The following is a 19,599-nucleotide window of genomic DNA, read 5'->3' on the forward strand; positions in this document are numbered from 1 at the left end:
TTCTCTGCCTCTCCTGGCTGTTCTGTGCCCTCTTCTCTTGCAAGGAGGGAAACAAGAGACCTTTGAGTGAGAATCATGGACTGAGTGGAAGGGATGGATGGGCAACATCTGTAGAGGGTGACTATGAGGGAGAGGTGTGACGTTGCATTAAGATGAGGGTGAGTGTCAGTGATGGATGGTCAGATGAGGATGTGAGGACGTGCATAGACAGAGAGGGATTGGTGCACCTGCAGGGTAGGTTGGTGTGAGGAGTGATGTGCAGGTGTAGGATTGGGAAGGCAGAGTGAGGGGGGTTGGATGACATGCACATCAGGATATAGTTGAATGTGGCATTGTACTCACCTTTCCTGATCTCATGAGGTAATTAAAGCGCTTCCTGCACCATATCCAGGACATCGCCACCATACGCCTGCAGTTCACTTCTGCTGCTATCTCTAGCCGTGCCTTCTTGGTCTCTGCAGCCAGCCTCTTCCTCCTCTCAGCAGGGAATAGGACCTTCCTGTGGGCCCTGACTCCTTGGAGCAGGAATTCCAGGGATGTATCACTAAATCTAGGGGCAGATTTTGGGTGCTGAGCCTGCATTTTTCTTCTGCAACAAAACAAATCTCTGTACAAACAAGCCTCTCTCTCTACAGGCAAACCACTCTCTTCCCCACCAAGCTCTCTTCAATCTCCACCAACCTTCAACTGTCATCTTTGCATTGCTCCTTTAAATACCTGAGCTGAATTGGACCCATACGTCACGTCATCATGCCCACTCCCGTTAATTGGTCGGGAAACCCGGAAGTCAGATGCAAATGAAGTGGCTTCATTAAAAAGCCACTGAGAAAAGCACTGCTGAAACCTCCGGGTTCCCCACGCACTCCAGGCTCCCCCGCTTCCAGAGCATCTGAAAGGTAAAAATATCGGCCTAGGGGGGAGAAATTCAGCATGTTAGCACCTCCAGTTAGCACCTGGGGGGCGCTAATGGTTTTGCGGTGGGGCGCCGCGAATCCAACGCCGCACGCGACATTCACTCGGCATTTAGCGCTGCCCATAACATTTAGTGCCTAGCCTTTAGCGGCTGCCAGATCATAACGTCTGTTGTGTCTGTACCTTTCTACCTAGACACAATTTAGGACTCAGAACTCAGAGATTCAAACATGAAGTGCTTTATTCAAAAAGAAGGTTCTGGAGAGACCGAACAAAGAGAGCTAAAACTTAACCAAGAGAACAACCCCAACCATTTATCTGCTGTGACAGCGCCACCGCAGGTGGGAGGAGAACACCCAATACATAACATATTCCTCCCCTCTGAAATGAAAGGTCCACATTATTCCTCAACAGGTAAGTTACTTTCAATGCACTCAACTAACTAAGGGTAGAGGTAGACTGCCTCAAACCCTGACTTTACCCTGGGGTTTATTCTGCCCCAGTCTTGTGGGTAAGTCACTAAGCCTACAGATCCAAGCATCTTGGAGGCCGCCGCTCTCTGACAGCAGTAGGCATTGACACAGGCCTAGATGGAGGAGGTGCCTGTGTCAGTCAAAAGTCAGGAGTTTGCACAGGTGGAACAGTCTTTTTGACTTCCTGTGTTGGAGAAGAGCACTGTGGCAAAGGATGCTGGTTTGCGGTATCATCCGGAAACAGTTCAGGCCAACCAGCTTTTGGAGCCACTTTGTTGTGTCTGTACCTTTCTACCTAGACACAATTTAGGACTCAGAACTCAGAGATTCAAACATGAAGTGCTTTATTCAAAAAGAAGGTTCTGGAGAGACCGAACAAAGAGAGCTAAAACTTAACCAAGAGAACAACCCCAACCATTTATCTGCTGTGACAGCGCCACCGCAGGTGGGAGGAGAACACCCAATACATAACAATGTCAACGTATATGGAACGCTCCACTAACGCCCCGATGCAAAATTGACTGTCACCCCCTGCCTTAGCACCTGACCTGAGCTGTGGCAGGAAGAGGAGCCGTGATGCAGTCAGATGGCCGCTGTAGGAGCAGTATTTAAAGGGATCAACATCGGCTTTCATTTTAGTCACCAATCAATGCTGCCTTCTCAGTTTGACATAGGGAAACAGCCATTTTCAGTGAGGTAAATGTTTATTACTTTCAGGAGTGTTCTGGCTGCTAAAAATTTGTCACTTTCATTGTGCTGAGATTTCAAACTCCTACACTTGGATACGTTGTACTGGCACTCGACCTCGCGCTCCAGCATCAACGTCGGAGGCAAAGACAAAGATTGAAAAATGTGGCCAGAGGGAGGAGGGCCAACAGGGCTGTCAACAGGAGGCCTTATCCTTCCAGAGTATTCTGGGAGCACTTCTCCTACATAAATTTAACTGAGGTTGTATTTCAAGGACAATACAATATAAAATTTAAAACTCTGTACTTGGGCTGTACAAGGCCCTAGTGTACTGTGTCCAGTTTTGGTCTCCATACATGACAGGGTATATTCATGCCTTAGTGAAACTACAATTTTGCGGCTTTTTAAGGGCTGAAATTCTGCTCCTGGCATATTGGTGGCGCTAGTGTATTTTGCTGGGTGCAAAGGTATATTTTACACCTTGCATTACATTGCAAATCCCAAAATAGGACCATAATGTATAATATTGGTGTGAACTAGCCCCACAATTTAAAGATCTGACATTATATTGAGAGCTGGTACTACAGTTCTTCAGAAGGTAAGCATATTTCTTCTAAGTTACTGGAAAATATGCTTTACTTTGCATATCCATGGAAAACTTTCTGGATGAGCTTTTCACAGCTTTATTATAAGCATCATCTGAAAACATTGAACTTTTGAGACAATCCTTTACAAGGCAATTTTTTAGGATGAGATACAAGGTCACTCAGTGTACTGTAAATAGTATATAATATAACTGTTTCAAAATATTCACCCTTTTATATGCCCTCTGGTCTGTACTATGCGATATAAAAATATCAGTTGGTTATATGTTTGTTCAAATTTGTTGCTACAGCAGTCCTCCCAGTAAGAAATAATAGAACCTTAAACATTTTATTGCAGGAATTCACCTCTGTAGCTGAAAGATTAAAAGCTGAGGCTGATGAGATTTTGCTTATGGAAGACTTTACAGATAAAGAACAGATGGCATTTCAAAATCAGAAACTGAAGCTGATGTGTGAGGAGTTCTGGCTTCTCATGAAGGAACGAGCAATATTGCTCCAAGAGGCCCATGAATTTTTTAACAGCGCAAATAAGGTTAGTTCTTGAACGACATCTATGTTAACATTTGACTGCGAATTGTTTCATATATATGTATATAACAACAACAGCTTGTATTTATATAGCGCCTTTAACATAGTAAAATGTCCCAAGGCGCTTCACAGGAGCGTTATAAGACAAAACATTTGACACCGAACCACATAAGGAGAAATTAGGGCAGGTAACCAAAAGCTTGGTCAAAGAGGTAGGTTTTAAGGAGCATCTTAAAGGAGGAAGGAGAGGTAGCGAGGCGGAGAGGTTTAGGCAGGGAATTCCAGAGCTTAAAGCCTAGGCAACAGAAGGCACGGTCACCAATGGTTGAGTGATTATAATCAGGGATGTGCAAGAGGGCAGAATTAGAGGAGTGCAGATACCTCGGAGGGGGGGGGCACGGTTGTGGGGCTGGAGGAGATTACAGAGATAGCGAGGCCATTGAGGGATTTGAAAACAAGGATGAGAATTTTGAAATTGAGGTGTTGCTTAACCGGGAGCCAACACAGGGGTGATCTGGACTTGGTGTGGGTTAGGACACAGGCAGCAAGTTTTGGATGACCTCAAGTTTATGAAGGGTAGAATGTGGGAGGCCAGCCAGGAGTGCATTAGAATAGTCAAGTCTAGAGTTAGCAAAGGCATGGATGAGGGTTTCAGCAGCAGATGAGCTGAGGCGGGGTGGAGATGGGTGATATTATGGAGGTGGAAATAGGCGGTCTAAGTTATGCCGCGGATATGTGGTCAGAAGCTCATTTAAGGGTCAAATATGACACAGAGGTTGCGAACAGTGTTGTTCAGCCTCAGACAGATGTTAGGGAGAGGGATGGGGTCAGTGGCAGGGACCGAAAACAATGGAGAAAATTTCTGCTCATCCAGAACTGGATGTCGGACAAGCAGTCTGACAATTTAGAGACTGTGGAGGGGTCGAGAGAAGAGTTAGTGAGGTAGAGCTGAGTGTCGTCAGCGTACATGTGGAAACTGATGCTGTGTTTTCGGATGATGAGAAATAGGAGTGGGCAAAGGATAGATCATTGGGGGACACCAGCGGTAACGATGTGGGAGCGGGAAGAGAAGCCATTGCAGGTGATTCTCTGGCTACGATTACATAAATAAGAATGGAACCAGGCGAGTGCAGTCACACCCAGCTGGACGACAGTGGAGAGGCGTTGGAGGAGGATAGAGTGGTCAACCGTGTCAAAGGCTGCAGACAAGTCAAGAAGGACGAGGAGGGATAGTTTACCTTTGTCACAGTCACAAAGGATGTCATTTGTAACTTTGATGAGAGCTATTTCAGTACTGTGGCAGGGTTGGAAACCTGATTGGAAGGATTCAAACATGGAGTTGTGGGAAAGATGGGCACAGATTTGGGAGGCGACAACATGTTCAAGGACTTTGGAGAGGAAAGGGAGGATGGAGATGGGGCGGTAGTTTTTTTGAGGAGAGAGGTAATGACGGCAGATTTGAAGGAGAGGGCAACAGTACCTGAGGAGAGAGAACCATTAAACATGTCAGCTAACATGGGAGCCAGAAAAGGAGGTTGAGTGTTCAGCAGTTTGGTGGGAATAGGGTCAAGGGTGCAGGAAGTGGGTCTCGTGGACAAGATGAGCGCGAAGAGGTCATGAGGGGAGATCGGAGAGACACTGGAGAAAGATATAAGTTCAGGGCTAGGGCAGGGGGGAACCTTAGAGGAAGTTTTGCCCAGTGGGCTAGGGGAAGGAAGGGAAGTGGCAGAGGCAGCTGAACAGATGGTCTCAATCTTAGAGACAAAGAAGTCCATGAGATCCTCACACTTGTTGTCAGAGGTGAGGGTGGAGGATACAGGGGAGAGGGGTTTAAGAAGCTGGTTAGAAACAGAAACATAGAAGATAGGAGCAGGAGTAGGCCATTCGGCCCCTCGAGCCTGCTCCGCCATGCAATAAGATCATGACTGATCATCCAAATTCAGTACCCTGTTCCTGCCTTCTCTCCCTATCCCTTGATCCCTTTAGCCTTAAGAAATATATCCAACTCTTTCTTGAATATATTTAATGAATTGGCCTCTACTGCCTTCTTTGGCAGAGAATTCCACAGGTTCACCACTCTCTGGGTGAAGAAATTCCTCCTCATCTCTGTCCTAAATGGCTTACCCCTTATCCTTAGACTGTGACCCCTGGTTCTGGACTCCCCCGCCATCGGGAACATCCTTCCAGCATCTAGTCTGTCTAGTCCTGTTAGAATTTTATACGTTTCAATGAGATCCCCTCTCATTCTTCTAAACTCCAGTGAGTATAAGCCCAATCGACCCAATCTCTCCTCATACGTCATTCCTGCCATCCCAGGTATCAGCCTGGTGAATCTTCGCTGAACTCCTTCCATGGCAAGAAAATCCTTCCTCAGATAAGGCGACCAAAACTGTATACAATACTCAAGATGTGGTCTCACCAAGGCCCTGTACAACTGCAGCAAGACATCCTTGTTCCTCTACTCAAACCCTCTCGCTACGAAGGCCAACATACCATTTGCCTTCTTAACCACCTGCTGCACCTGCATGCTTACTTTCAGCGACTGGTGCACAAGGACGCCCAGGTCTCGTTGCACTTCCCCTTCTCCCAATCTATTGCCATTCAGATAATAATCTGCCTTCCTGTTTTTGACACCAAAGTGGTTAGCAGTAGAAAATAGAAGCTGGGGTTTATTTTTGCATTCCAGAATGATTCTGGAATAGTGAACAGTTTTGGCAGACAAGAGCAGGACCTGATAATGCTTTATGTGGTCCAGCCATATCTGGTGGTGAATGGCTAAACCAGTTGTCTGCCATATCCGTTCAAGTCTGCGTCCCTTGGGCTTAAGGGAGCGAAGATGAGGGCCGTACCAGGGGGAACAGCCAGGGTGAGAGGGAGTAATTGTTTTACTATACTGAATAAATTGTTTTAATATACTGAAATCCACATTCTTATGTACAGTGTATCTTTTTTTAACCTGTGTTTTTCAAGCAGGATGGTTAACCTTGATCTGTTTTTCTCTCTTTAGAATTGAGAGAGGGAAAAAGTAATAAGGGAAATAAAATTACTCTGTAAACATTCCATCATTAATCACACACATTCAATTTCAGAGTTTAGCTATAATTTTCTTCTTCATAGTCCCTCGCTTAGATATGTGAGTAATGCAATTAGTATTTTAGACATGATTAATGAAGCATTTCTGAGAGGGTTCAGAGACCGTGGGCACGATAGGTTAGTACATTGTCCCTTTCATCTCTGTGGAAAAATATCATGAATTTCTATGGACCCTGAGAGGAGTCAGAGGTGCTGTGGACCGGGACCTCAGCCTGCTACTTTAACATCACCATGATCTCATCCTAAATTGGGGGCGATGGGACCATTAGAATAATTGTGGCGTGCTTCCCATTTCTCTAAAGGTGCAACAGAGGTACTGGCCTCACTGTGCCACTTAAAACGCAGAGCAGCTGGGTGCTGCTCCAAAGGGGAGCCTTAGGCCTTTATCGGGCCAAAGGTTGACTTCAGCAATTTTTCTTATTCCTCGGAAAAAACATTTACCTTTTGCAGATTTTCATCTTTAGGCCTTTTTTTTGTAGGCTCACGTAGGAATCCACACCTGTCTTAGCAGGCATACAAACCGCTGGACAGAAGAGGGGCGCAATGGATAGGATTCCTGTGCCTTATTGGTTGGAATTTAAAGTTTATGTTACATGCGATGGAAACCCTGGCGGATCTGGGTCCCATCCTAAATTCCGAACCCCTCGTTACACCGCCTCCCCAACCCCCACCTGACTGGAATTCTAGGGTTTCCTCTCAGCCCCTGGAAACCTTACATGAAATGAGTTTGGCAATCTCAACCCAGTTTCAAATGGATATGGATCCAGACCACAAATTCCATACTTTGGTATAAATTAGCACTAAGGTGGTAGACTCATTCAGAAAGAGCCACATGGATGGCTGGTGCAGGAAATGTTAATATTCAACTGGAGCGATAGTTAGGCTGGAGTTAAGGAACATTGGGGCCTGTGTTATACCTGAGCTGGGAGTGCTTCATTCTTGATGCAGGGTGCCAAAAGTAGAAGAAAATGTCATTATATCCCCAAACCAGGATTCCATACATTGATTAATACAAAAAATACAACAATTGTTGTAGCTGCCTTACAAGGAGAATAAGCCATAGGTTGGATAGGCAAGGCTTTTATTATGCACATATGTTCCATGTCACAAGACTATTAACAGAAGGTTAAATTTACTGTAGTGCAGCGTTCTGCACAATACATAAATTGCTAGATTATTTTGTGATTTAGAACAAGTGAACAATAGGATTTTGTTTCTCTACTGCCATCTTGTGGATTTTCATTAAAGGTGGTATTCATTTGACAGATATGTGTATCGCAGTTTGCAATACTGTAATAATGCACACAGAAACACTTTCTGACTTTGAGCAATGAATGATTTTAAAATCCAAAAATGAATCATTAACACAGACCTCCAAACTGGAGGAAAATATTCTGAGTATGTTGTTTCAGCCAGGTGGTGAAGGGAAAAGGTGTAGCCAAATTTGCTAGTACTTCAGGTCCTTATAAATTTTGGGTTGTAACAAACCATTTATTCTGTTTAGTACAAAATATCTCAGTAACAAATCAGTTGAGATAATCCATATTGGAAAATTTAGGTAATATTTGAGAAATAAGGGTGTAACCTTTAAAATGAGAGTGCTTTGGAAGGTCTTTTCAACTGATCGGAGATTCAAAAAATAGCACAGATCCTCGTGAATGAGAAAGATACAAAGAACAGCAAAGGGTGACATAGAAACATAGAAGATAGGAGCAGGATTAGGCCAGTTGGCCCACTCGAGCCTGCTCCGCCATTCAATGAGATCATGGCTGATCATCCAAACTCAGTACCCGGTCCCTGCCTTCTCCCCATATCCCTTGATCCCTTTAGCCTTAAGAAATATATCTAACTCCTTCTTGAATATATTTAATGAATTGGCCTCAACTGCCTTCTGTGGTAGAGAATTCCACAGGTTCACCACTCTCTGGGTGAAGAAATTCCTCCTCATCTCTGTCCTAAATGGCTTACCCCTTATCCTTAGACTGTGAACCCTGGTTCTGGACTCCCCCGCCATCGGGAACATCCTTCCTGCATCTAGTCTGTCTAGTCCTGTTAGAATTTTATAAGTTTCAATGAGATCCCCTCTCATTCTTCAGAACTCCAGCGAGTATAAGCCCAATCGACCCAATCTCTCCTCATACGTCATTCCTGCCATCCCAGGTATCAGTCTGGTGAATCTTCGCTGCACTCCCTCCATGGCAAGAACATCCTTCCTCAGATAAGGCGACCAAAACTGCACACAATACTCAAGATGTGGTCTCACCAAGGCCCTGTACAACTGCAGCAAGACATCTTTGTTCCTGTACTCGAACCCTCTCGCTACGAAGGCCAACATACCATTTGCCTTCTTAACCACCTGCTGCACCTGCATGTTTACCTTCAGCGACTGGTGCACAAGGACACCCAGGTCTCGTTGCACGTCCCCTCCTCCCAATCTATTGCCGTTCAGATAATAATCTGCCTTCCTGTTTTTGCCACCAAAGTGGATAACCTCACATTTATCCACATTATACTGCATCTGCCATGCATCTGTAAAATCACTCAACCTGTCCAAATCATACTGGAGTTTCTCAGCATCCTCCTCACAGCACACACGCCCACCCAGCTTTGTGTCATCTGCAAACTTGGAGATATTACATCTAGTTCCCTTGTCTAGATCATTAATATATATTGTGAATAGCTGGGGTCCTCGGACCGATCCCTGCGGTACCCCACTAGTCACTGCCTGCCACTCGGAAAAAGACCCGTTTATTCCAACTCTTTGCTTCCTGTCTGCCAACCAGTTCTCTATCCAAACCAGTACCTTGCCCCCAATCCCATGTGCCTTAACTTTACATGCTAATCTCTTATGCGGGACCTTATTGAAAGCCTTCTGAAAGTCCAAATACATCACATCCACTGGTTCTCCCTTATCTATTCTACCAGTTACATCTTCAAAAAATTCCAGTAGATTAGTCAAGCACGATTTACCTTTTGTAAATCCATGTTGACTTTGTCCGATCCTGTCACTGTTTTCCAAGTGCTCTGCTATTACATCTTTTATAATGGACTCTAGCATTTTCCCCACTACCGATGTCAGGCTTACCAATCTATAATTCCCCGTTTTCTCTCTACCACCTTTTTTGAATAGTGGGGTAACATTAGCTACCCTCCAATCCATGGGAACTGTTCCATAATCTATAGAATTTTGGAAGATGACCAGCAATGCATCTACTATTTCTAGGGCCACTTCCTTAAGTACCCTAGGATGTAGATTATCAGGCCCTGGGGATTTATCGGCCTTCAATCCTGTCAATTTCCCTAACACCATTTCCCTACAAATACTGATTTCATTCAGTTCCTCCCTCTCATTAGTCCCTATGTTCCCCGACATCTCTGGGAGGTTATTTGTGTCCTCCTTTGTGAAGACAGAACCAAAGTATGTTTTGAATTGGTCTGCCATTTCTTTGTTCCCCATTATAAATTCCCCTGATTCTGACTGCAAGGGACCTACGCTTGACTTCACCAATCTTTTTCTCTTCACATATCTATAGAAGCTTTTACAGTCAATTTTTATGTTCCCTGCAAGCTTACTCGCATACTCTATTTTCCCCCTCTTAATTAATCCCTTTGTCCTCCTTTGCTGAATCCTAAACTGCTCCCAATCCTCAGGTTTACTGCTTTTTCTGGCCAATTTATATGTCCTCTCCTTGGATCTTATGCTATCCCTAATTTCCCTTGTTAGCCAATGTTGAGTAAACTTTTTTGTTTTATTTATATACCAAACAGGGATGAACAAATTCTGTAGTTCATCCATGTGATCTTTAAATGTTTGCCATTGCCTATCCACCGTCAACCCTTTGAGTAAAATTCCGCAATCAATCCTACCCAACTCGCGCCTCATACCATCGTAGTTTCCTTTATTTAAATTCAGGACCCTAGTCTCGGAGTCAATTACTTCACTCTCCATCTTAATGATCGCTCCGCCCCAAGGGGCCTCGCACAACAAGATTGCTAATTATTCCTTTCTCATTACATAATACCCAGTCTAAGATGACCTGATCTCTAGTTGGTTCCTCGACATATTGGACCAGGAAACCTTCCCGTATACACTCCAGGAATTCCTCCTCCACAGTATTGTTACTAATTTGGTTAGTCCAATCTATATGTAGATTAAAGTCACCCATGATAACTGCTGTGCCCTTATTGCACGCATCTCTAATTTCCCATTTAATCAAATCAAATCAACTTTTATTGTCATTGTTAGTGCACAAGTGCAGTACAACGAAATGTAGGCTTGCGGCTCCCGAGAGTGTACAATTTGGATTAGGACACTTAAACATTTCAACATACATTTGTACATATATATTAGCATAAATATGACCATAATAAAGTGCATCGGTAGATGTGCAGGCTTTAGTGTTTATTTGTGGAGTTCAGTAGGATGACAGCCCTGGGAAAGAAGCTGTTCCTAAATCTGGTCGTACGGGTGCGAATGCATCTGTAGCGTCTTCCAGATGGTAGGAGGGCGAACAGACTGTGGCTGGGGTGGGTAGGGCCTTTGATGATGGACCGTGCCCTCCGTAGGCAGCGTTTCTGATATATATGTTCTATGGTCGGTAGCCGGGTGCCGGTAATGCGTTGGGCAGTTTTGACTACCCGCTGCAGGGCTTTCCGGTCATGGGAGCTACAGCTGCCGTACCATACCGTGATACAGTTTGTCAGGATGCTCTCTATAGTGCAGCGGTAGAAGTTAGAGAGGATCGGGGGTGACAGATTACATCCCTTCAGCCTCCTCAAGAAATATAGGCGCTGCTGGGCCTTCTTCACCAGAGAGGAGGTGTTGAGGGACCAGGAGAGGTCTTCCGTGATGTGGACTCCGAGGAACTTAAAGCTGGCCACCCTTTCCACCTCCGCCCCATTGATGTGGATGGGGGTGTGACTTCTGCCTTTGGACTTCCTGAAGTCCACGATTATTTCCTTTGTTTTCTTGGTGTTAAGGGCCAGGTTGTTGTCGGCGCACCACTTCACGAGATGCTGGACCTCCTCCCTGTAGGCTGACTCATCGTTGTTGGTGATCTGGCCTACTACCGTGGTGTCATCTGCAAACTTGATGATGGTGTTGGAACCATTAACAGCCACACAGTCGTGGGTGAAGAGGGAGTAGAGGAGGGGGCTCAGCACACATCCTTGTGGGGCCCCCATGTTCAGGGTCGGGGGGGGGAGGTGTGGTTACCTAATTTGACAGACTGGGGTCTGTTTGTTAGGAAATCCAGGGTCCAGTTGCAGAGGGAAGTGTTCAGGCCAAGAGTTTGGAGTTTGGTGGCCAGCTTGTTGGGGACGATAGTGTTGAATGCTGAGCTGTAGTCTATAAACAACATTCTGATGTAGGTCTCCTTACCATCTAGGTGATTCAGTGCCGAGTATAGAGCAGTTGTGATTGCATCCTCCATTGATCTGTTTGCCCGATAGGCAAACTGGTGTTGGTCAAGGGAGGCAGGAACACTGGCTTTGATGTGGGCTAAGACCAGTCTCTCGAAACACTTCATTATGATGCCATCCCCAACCTCCGCATTACTGTTTGGGGGTCTATATACAACTCCCACTAACGTTTTCTGCCCCTTGGTATTTCTCAGCTCTACCCATACAGATTCCACATCATCAGAGCTAATGTCCTTCCTTAAAATTGTGTTAATCTCCTCTTTAACCAGCAATGCTACCCCACCTCCTTTTCCTTTTTTCCGGTCTTTCCTGAATAATGAATATCCCTGGATGTTGAATTCCCAGCCTTGGTCACCCTGGAGCCATGTTTCCGTAATCCCAATCATATCATATCCGTTTACATCTATTTGCGCAGCTAATTCATCCACCTTATTATGAATGCTCCTTGCATTAAGACACAAAGCCTTCAGGCTTGTTTTTTTAACACTCTTAGACCTTTTAGAATTATTATTTACTGTGGCCATGTTTGATTTAAACCCTTGATTTCTCTGACTGCCACTTTTGCCTTTCTCCTTCCTGTCTTTTGCTTCTATCCTTGTTTCCCTTTCCTCTGTCTCCCTGCACAGGTTCCCAACTCCCTGCCATTTTAGTTTAAACCCTCCCCCACAGCACTAGCAAACACTCCCCCTAGGACATCGGTCCCGGTCCTGCCCAGGTGCAAACCATCCAGTTTGTACTGGTCCCACCTCCCCCAGAACCGGTTCCAATGTCCCAGGAATTTGAATCCCTCCCCCTTGCACCATTCCTCTAGCCATGTATTCATCTGAAATATCCTTCTATTTCTGCTCTGACTAGCACGTGGCACTGGTAGCAATCCTGAGATTACTACCTTTGAGGTCCTATTTTTTAATTTACCTCCATCTCCCTATATTCAGCTTTTAGGACCTCATCCTGTTTTTTACCTATATCATTGGTACCTGTATTAGGGTTGCAAAATTCTGGGAATTTTTAAAAGAGGAAACTTTCTATGGGAATTTTGGGAATTTTGAGTTTTTTTGCACACTGATGGTTTTTGTCTCTGACCCTTATATTATCTTTGTCGTCAAAATAGACACACTGTTCCATACAAATAAAAACAGGCTTTCAAAACTTTATTTAGGTTATAATTTTGAACTTTATTGAACCCCCACAAAAAAGACCTATCTAAAATAAAATAAAAAGAGCGTCAGCTTATTTAGCCTGTAATTTGTCCTTATTTTGTCCCTTTGAGTCTTCTACTCATGAGTTTTCTGAGTCTTCTACTCCTCATTGCTCCTCCTGATTCTCTGACTCTGGCTCTGATGTGTCCATTTCCTCCTCTGTGTCAGTGTCTAGCTGTGTGGTGGACACTTCTGTATCTGGCTCAATAAGTTGTAGGTTCGCTCGGATAGCCACCAGTTTCTCCACTCTCTTGTTAGTCAGCCTGTTGCGCACCTTTGTATGCGTATTCCCAAAAAGTGACCAGTTTCGTTCAGAGGCCGCTGATGAAGGTGGGATTTGGAGTATCACCGATGCAATAGGTGACAGGGCCTCAGATGCACAAAGTCCCTTCCACCAGGTATGTGCACTGATATGCTTGCATGATTCCCATATCCCATCCCCATTCCAAAGACCTTGCTTGGTAGAGAACTTTGCCAGACTTCCCAGAACTTTGCCCACATCCAGATTGAGATGGTGTGAGAGGGTAGAAATCACACTGTCAGCGCTGTTGATCTGTTCTCCAGAAAGTATTGGTCTCCCAACATGCTTTGGGTCCAGCATGTATGCTGCAGCATGAATCGGCTTGACACAAAATTCTTGACGCGTCTGTATGAATTGAACAATTGCCTTCTCCTCTGCTTTGGGCAGCAGGGATGTGGGTAGGGCAATGCTGATTTGTTCTTTTAAATCAGTAAAAAGCCTGAGAACATCTGACAAGACAGCGTCATCTCCTTCAATCTGAGCAATTGCAGATGCTACTGGTGAGAGTAGTTTAAGGCTGCTAACCACTCTCTCCCAAAACATCATCCAGCTGCTGCATCTTTGTGGCATTCTTTACATATGGCTTTCTACAGTGTTTGCACATGTACACAGTCTTTCCATCTTTAATGCCTGGGGTAAAATGCTTCCACACATCCGACGGTAAACATGGCATTGTTCTATGCAGAGAAATAAAGGGCATTCATCTCTGTGCTGAACTGCGGTCGATCAGCACGATTGCAACAGGGTGAGTACATTTTTGCTGATGCTCCATGTGATGGAAGCATGACCTGTACACACACGACGCTACATCACCAATAGTGTATTATTTTGTATATTTTAAATTGAAGGACAACAGAGTTCAACAAGTAACTGGTTTATTTGGTATAAAGTCTGATTTACTTACTGCATCATCACAACATCAGCAGAAAACAAAATGACTTCCCTCAGGACCCCTAACCTGGATCTTAAAAAAACTATAGCAGTCTTACAGATGCCTGCAGGCCAATCACAAGTCGATATGCAAATATTACAAATAGAGGGAGCTAATCGCTCATCCACTCATCCAACCAATCAGGACACATTTGTTCACAGTCACACACAAAACTTGTAATTATTAAAACAAGCCAAGTAAGAAGATAAACATATATTGATTAAGAAATTCCTTAATAATTAAGATTCCATCTCTGTTAGTAATTTTAAGAGAGGACCTGTGGAAAAAAAAGAAAGAAATACAAAAAAAACAATATTATGCTAGCATGTGCTTTTTTGGGCAAAATCCCAAGCTAAAATTCCCAAGCTAAACTTCCTGTGGAAAATTTCCAGAAATTTACCGGAAATTTACCGGAAACTTTCCACCCCTTTGCAACCCTAACCTGTATGCACCACGACAACTGGCTGTTCACCCTCCCGTTCCAAAATGCTCTGCAGCCGCTCCAAGACATCCTTGACCCTTGCACCAGGGAGGCAACATACCATTCTGGAGTCTCGTTTGCGGCTGCAGAAACGCCTATCTATTCCCCTTACAATGGAATCCCCTATCACTATAGCTCTCCCACTCTTTTTCCTCCCGTCCTGCGCAGCAGAAGTACCCACGGTGCCAGGAAATTGGCTGCTGCTGCCTTCTCCCGATAAGTCATCTCCCTCAACAATATCCAAATCTGTTTGAGAGGGGGATGGCCACAGGGGACCCCTGCACTACCTGCCTGCGCCTGCTACTCTGCCTGGCGGTCACCCATTCCCTTCCTGTCTGTGCAGCCTTTACCTGCAGTGTGACCAACTCATTAAACGTGCTATCCACGATGTCCTCAGCATCGCGAATGCTCCAGTATGTATCCATTCGCAGCTCCAGCGCCGCAATGCGGTCTGCCAGTAGCTGCAGCTACTTCCCGCACACATGGTCGTCAAGGACACAGGAAGTGTCCCTGATTTCCCACATAGTGCAGGAGGAGCATACCACGGCACCGAGCTGTACTGCCATGACTTACCCTTTAATTAATTCACATTAAATTAAATCAAATCAATCCCACCAATTACACTACAGTTAAATGATATACTCAAGGGCCCTTGTTTACCAGCAGTGCCTGCTACACAACAGAGGCCCTAGACACTGTAAACCACAAAATTTAGGTTTGGAAAAAAGGGGGAAAGAGAGAAATACTCACTAACCAATCACTTACCTGCTTTCTGCTGACGTCACACTTCGATTACTTCTTACTTCTCTCTCTCCTCTCGCTGACTCTGTGCCTCTTGCAGGTCTGCCACTTAGCTCTGGTCCGAGGTTTCCTCTCTGCGCTCTTTTTATCCTCCTCTCGCTGACTCTGTGCCTCTCGCAGGTCCGCCGCTCAGCTCCGGTCCCACACCTCCTCTCCGCGCTCTTTTTATCCTCCTCTCGCTGACTCTGTGCCTCTCGCAGGTCCGCCGCTCAGCTCCGGTCCCAGGCCTCCTCTCCGTGCTCTTTTTAGCCTCCTCTCGCTGACTCTGTGCCTCTCGCAGGTCCGCCACTCAGCTCCGGTCCCACGCCTCCTCTCGCTGACTCTGTGCCTCTCGCAGGTCCGCCGCTCAGCTCTGGTCCCAGGCCTCCTCTCCGCGCTCTTTTTATCCTCCTCTCGCTGACTCTGTGCCTCTCGCAGGTCTGCTGCTCAGCTCCGGTCCCAGGCCTCCTCTCCGCGCTCTTTTTATCCTCCTCTCGCTGACTCTGTGCCTCTCGCAGGTCTGCCGCTCAGCTTCGGTCCCACGCCTCCACTCTGCGCTCTTTTTATCCTCCTCTCGCTGACTCTGTGCCTCTCGAAGGTCCGCCGCTCAGCTCCGGTCCCAGGCCTCCTCTCCGCGCTCTTTTTATCCTCCTCTCGCTGACTCTGTGCCTCTCGCAGGTCTGCCGCTCAACTCCAGTCCCACACCTCCTCGCCGTGCTCTTTTTATCCTCCTCTCGCTGACTCTGTGCCTCTCGCAGGTCTGCTGCTCAGCTCCGGTCCCAGGCCTCCTCTCCGCGCTCTTTTTATCCTCCTCTCGCTGACTCTGTGCCTCTCGCAGGTCTGCCGCTCAGCTTCGGTCCCACGCCTCCACTCTGCGCTCTTTTTATCCTCCTCTCGCTGACTCTGTGCCTCTCGAAGGTCCGCCGCTCAGCTCCGGTCCCAGGCCTCCTCTCCGCGCTCTTTTTATCCTCCTCTCGCTGACTCTGTGCCTCTCGTAGGTCCGCCGCTCAGCTCCGGTCACACGCCTCCTCTCCGCGCTCTTTTTATCCTCCTCTCGCTGACTCTGTGCCTCTCGCAGGTCCGCCGCTCAGCTCCGGCGACAAAACAGATAGTAAGATCTACAAAAAGCGAGTATCAAAAGAAACTTGCAAGGGATATGAAAATCAACACAAAGAATCTTTATAATTATATTAGGGAAAAGAGGGGTCAGGAGCAATGTTGGCCCCTTGAAAACTGACAATGGTGATATTGTCAATGATAATAAGGAAATGGCAGACAAGTTGAATAATTACTTTGCATCAGTATTTACAGTAGAGGAAGAGGATAACATGCTGGAAATCCCAAGGAAACTAATATTAAATCAAGGACAGGGACTAAATAAAATTAACATAAGCAAATTAGCAGTAATGAGGAAAATAATGGCACTAAAAAGTGACAAATCCCCAGGACCAGATGGTTTCCATCCCAGGCTTTTAAAGGAAGGAGGTGAACACATTGCAGATACCCTAACTATAATCTTCCAACGTTCTCTCGATTCAGGAACCATCCCAGATTGGAAAATTGTGCATGTCACTCCGCTTTTTAAGAATGGCAAGAGAGGGAAACCAGGGAATTATAGACCAATTAGCCTAACATCTGTTGTTGGGAAATTACTAGAGTCTATAATTAAGGATAGGGTGAATAAACACCTTGAAAATTTTCAGCTGATCAGAGAAAGCCAGCATGGATTTGTGAAAGGAAGGTCATGCCTGAGAAACCTGATTGAATTTTTTGAAGAGGTGATTAAAGTAGTGCACAGGGGAATGTCTATTGATATTTATATGGACTTCCAGAAGGCATTTGATAAAGTCCTGCTTAAGAGACTGGTAAATAAGGTTGAAGCCCATGGAATTGAAGGCAAATTATTGACTTGGTTAGGAAATTGGCTGAGCAGCAGGAGACAGAGAGTAGGGGTAATGGGCAGGTACTCTAATTGGTAGGATGTGACTAGTGGTGCCCCGCAGGGATCTGTGTTGGTGCTGCAACTATTCACAGTATTTATTAACAACTCAGATGTTGGCATAGAAAGCCACATATCCAAATTTGCCGATGACACAAAGGTAGGCGGCATTGTAAGCAGTGTAGATGAAAGTTTAAAATTACAAAGGGATATCGACAGATTAAGTGAAGGGCAAAATTGTGGCAAATGGATTTCAATGTAGGCAATTGTGAGGTCATCCACTTTGAACTTAATAGGACAGAGCAGGGTACTTTCTAAATGATGAAAAGCTAAAAACAGTGGAGGTCTAAAGAGACTTGGGGGTCCAGGTACATAGATCATTAAAATGTTAAGAACAGGTACAGAAAATAATCAAAAAAGCTAATGGAATACTGGGCTTTATATCTAGAGGACTAGTATACAAGGGGGAGAAGTTATGCTGCAGCTATACAAAGCCCTGGTTAGACCACACCTGGAATACTATGAGCAGTTCTGGGCATAGGTAGGATATATTGACCTTGGAGGGAGTGCAGCGTATGTTTACCAGAATGATACCCGGACTCCAAGGGTTAAGTTACGAGGAGAGATTACATAAACTAGGGTTGTATTCCCTAGAATTTAGAAGGTTAAGGGGTGATCAAAGTTTTCAAGATATTAAAAGGAACAGATAGGGTAGATAGAGAAAAACTATTTCTGCTGCTTGGGGATTCTAGGACTGGGAGCATAGTCTAAAAGTTAGGAGTGAAATTAGAAAGCACTTCTACACACAAAGGGTGGTAGAAGTTTGGAACTCTCTTCTGCAAATGGCAATTGATGTTAAATCAATTGTTAATTTTAAATCTAAGATTGATAGATTTTTGTTAACCAATGGTATTAAGGGATATGGGCCAAAGGCGGGTATATGGAGTTAGGTCGCAGATCAGCCATGATCTCATTGAATAGTGGAACAGGCTCGAGGGGCTGAATGGCCTACTCCTGTTCCTATGTCTGTTAGTACTCAAATATTAATTGCTCTACAGTTAGACTTAGGTATGGTGTAACCAGGTGCAAAGTAAAATTCATTCTACTCTGCTCAGACTTTAACCCTGTCCTCCAGAATCATCTACTGTACTATCCCATCTGATTCTCTTTTTACCCCCACTGTTACATCCACTATATTTTCCAGTTTCCTCTATTTATACAATTACATTTGTCAGATTTTTCAAACAAGAAATATTATTAAAAACTTTTTTGTATTGCCAGTAATGCTACCTCGGGGTGGGGTGGTTCGCGTTCTCTTTTAATTCCCCACCACTTAAACTGCCCACGTTTGAATCGAGCAAATTGCGCAAACCATTTGTCATTACCATCATTGCCAATTCCAAAGTCGCTGCTTGAAGGATGTTAAGCGTGCTGGTTATTTCAGGCAGAAACATGTTTAGTGAGTAATTCGCACCTTTTTAAAGGGTGTAATTACCAATTATGCTTAATCACTTCTCACTGGTGCCGGCTAGTACTGAAGGTGTTTGAAGATATCGAGAACAAAATGATTGACAAATGTGTGAACAGAACAGCTTTTCACACCTCAGTTAGATTTTTTTAATTAGTTGCTAATGGAAGATTTCACATGCTAAGGTGGTATCAAAAGCCATGTTCACTTTCAGTACTTCCCAATATTGTGTTCAGATGTTTTAAGCTTAATGTTTTGTTTTATTAGGCAGCATATAAGTGAGGAAATGATTCATCTGTGATACGGTATAAGGTTATAAACAAACAACATAGATTTGTATAAATCACCTAACTCATATAGCGGTCAAATTGCATTAGTGGCAATGTGCCCATTATAAGTGGTGGGGACTGTATTGGATAATACATTGGTTAATACATAACCTCGCATTTATCCACATTATACTGCATCTGCCATGCATCTGCCCAATCACCCAACCTGTCCAAATCATACTGGAGTTTCTCTGCATCCTCCTCACAGCACATATGCCCTCCCAGCTTTGTGTTATCTGCAAACTTGGAGATATTACATCTAGTTCCCTCGTCTAGATCATTAATATATATTGTGAATAGCTGGGGTCCTAGCACCAATCCCTGTGGTACCCCACTAGTCACTGTCTGCCACTTGGAAAAAGACCCATTTATTCCAACTCTTTGCTTCTTGTCTGCCAACCAGTTCTCTATCCAAGCCAGTACCTTGCCCCCAATCCCATGTGCTTTAACTT

General features: G+C 44.9%; 1 protein-coding gene across 2 annotated transcripts in view; it reads left to right on the forward strand.

Moving 5' to 3' along the window:
- The window catches only part of ccdc141 (coiled-coil domain containing 141), a 285,891-nt gene that overhangs the window by 96,501 nt on the left and 169,791 nt on the right, over nt 1–19,599 (forward strand). For both annotated transcript variants that reach the window (XM_085986005.1, XM_085986004.1), the window contains one exon: nt 3,015–3,209. In XM_085986005.1, the coding sequence (XP_085842131.1) occupies nt 3,015–3,209 (195 nt within the window). The remainder of the gene's footprint in view (nt 1–3,014; nt 3,210–19,599) is intronic.

The sequence above is a fragment of the Somniosus microcephalus genome, chromosome 4, assembly GCF_052327205.1.
Source record: "Somniosus microcephalus isolate GS21.2 chromosome 4, FLI_Smic_1.0, whole genome shotgun sequence".
In the NCBI taxonomy this organism is placed as follows: Eukaryota; Metazoa; Chordata; class Chondrichthyes; order Squaliformes; family Somniosidae; genus Somniosus; species Somniosus microcephalus.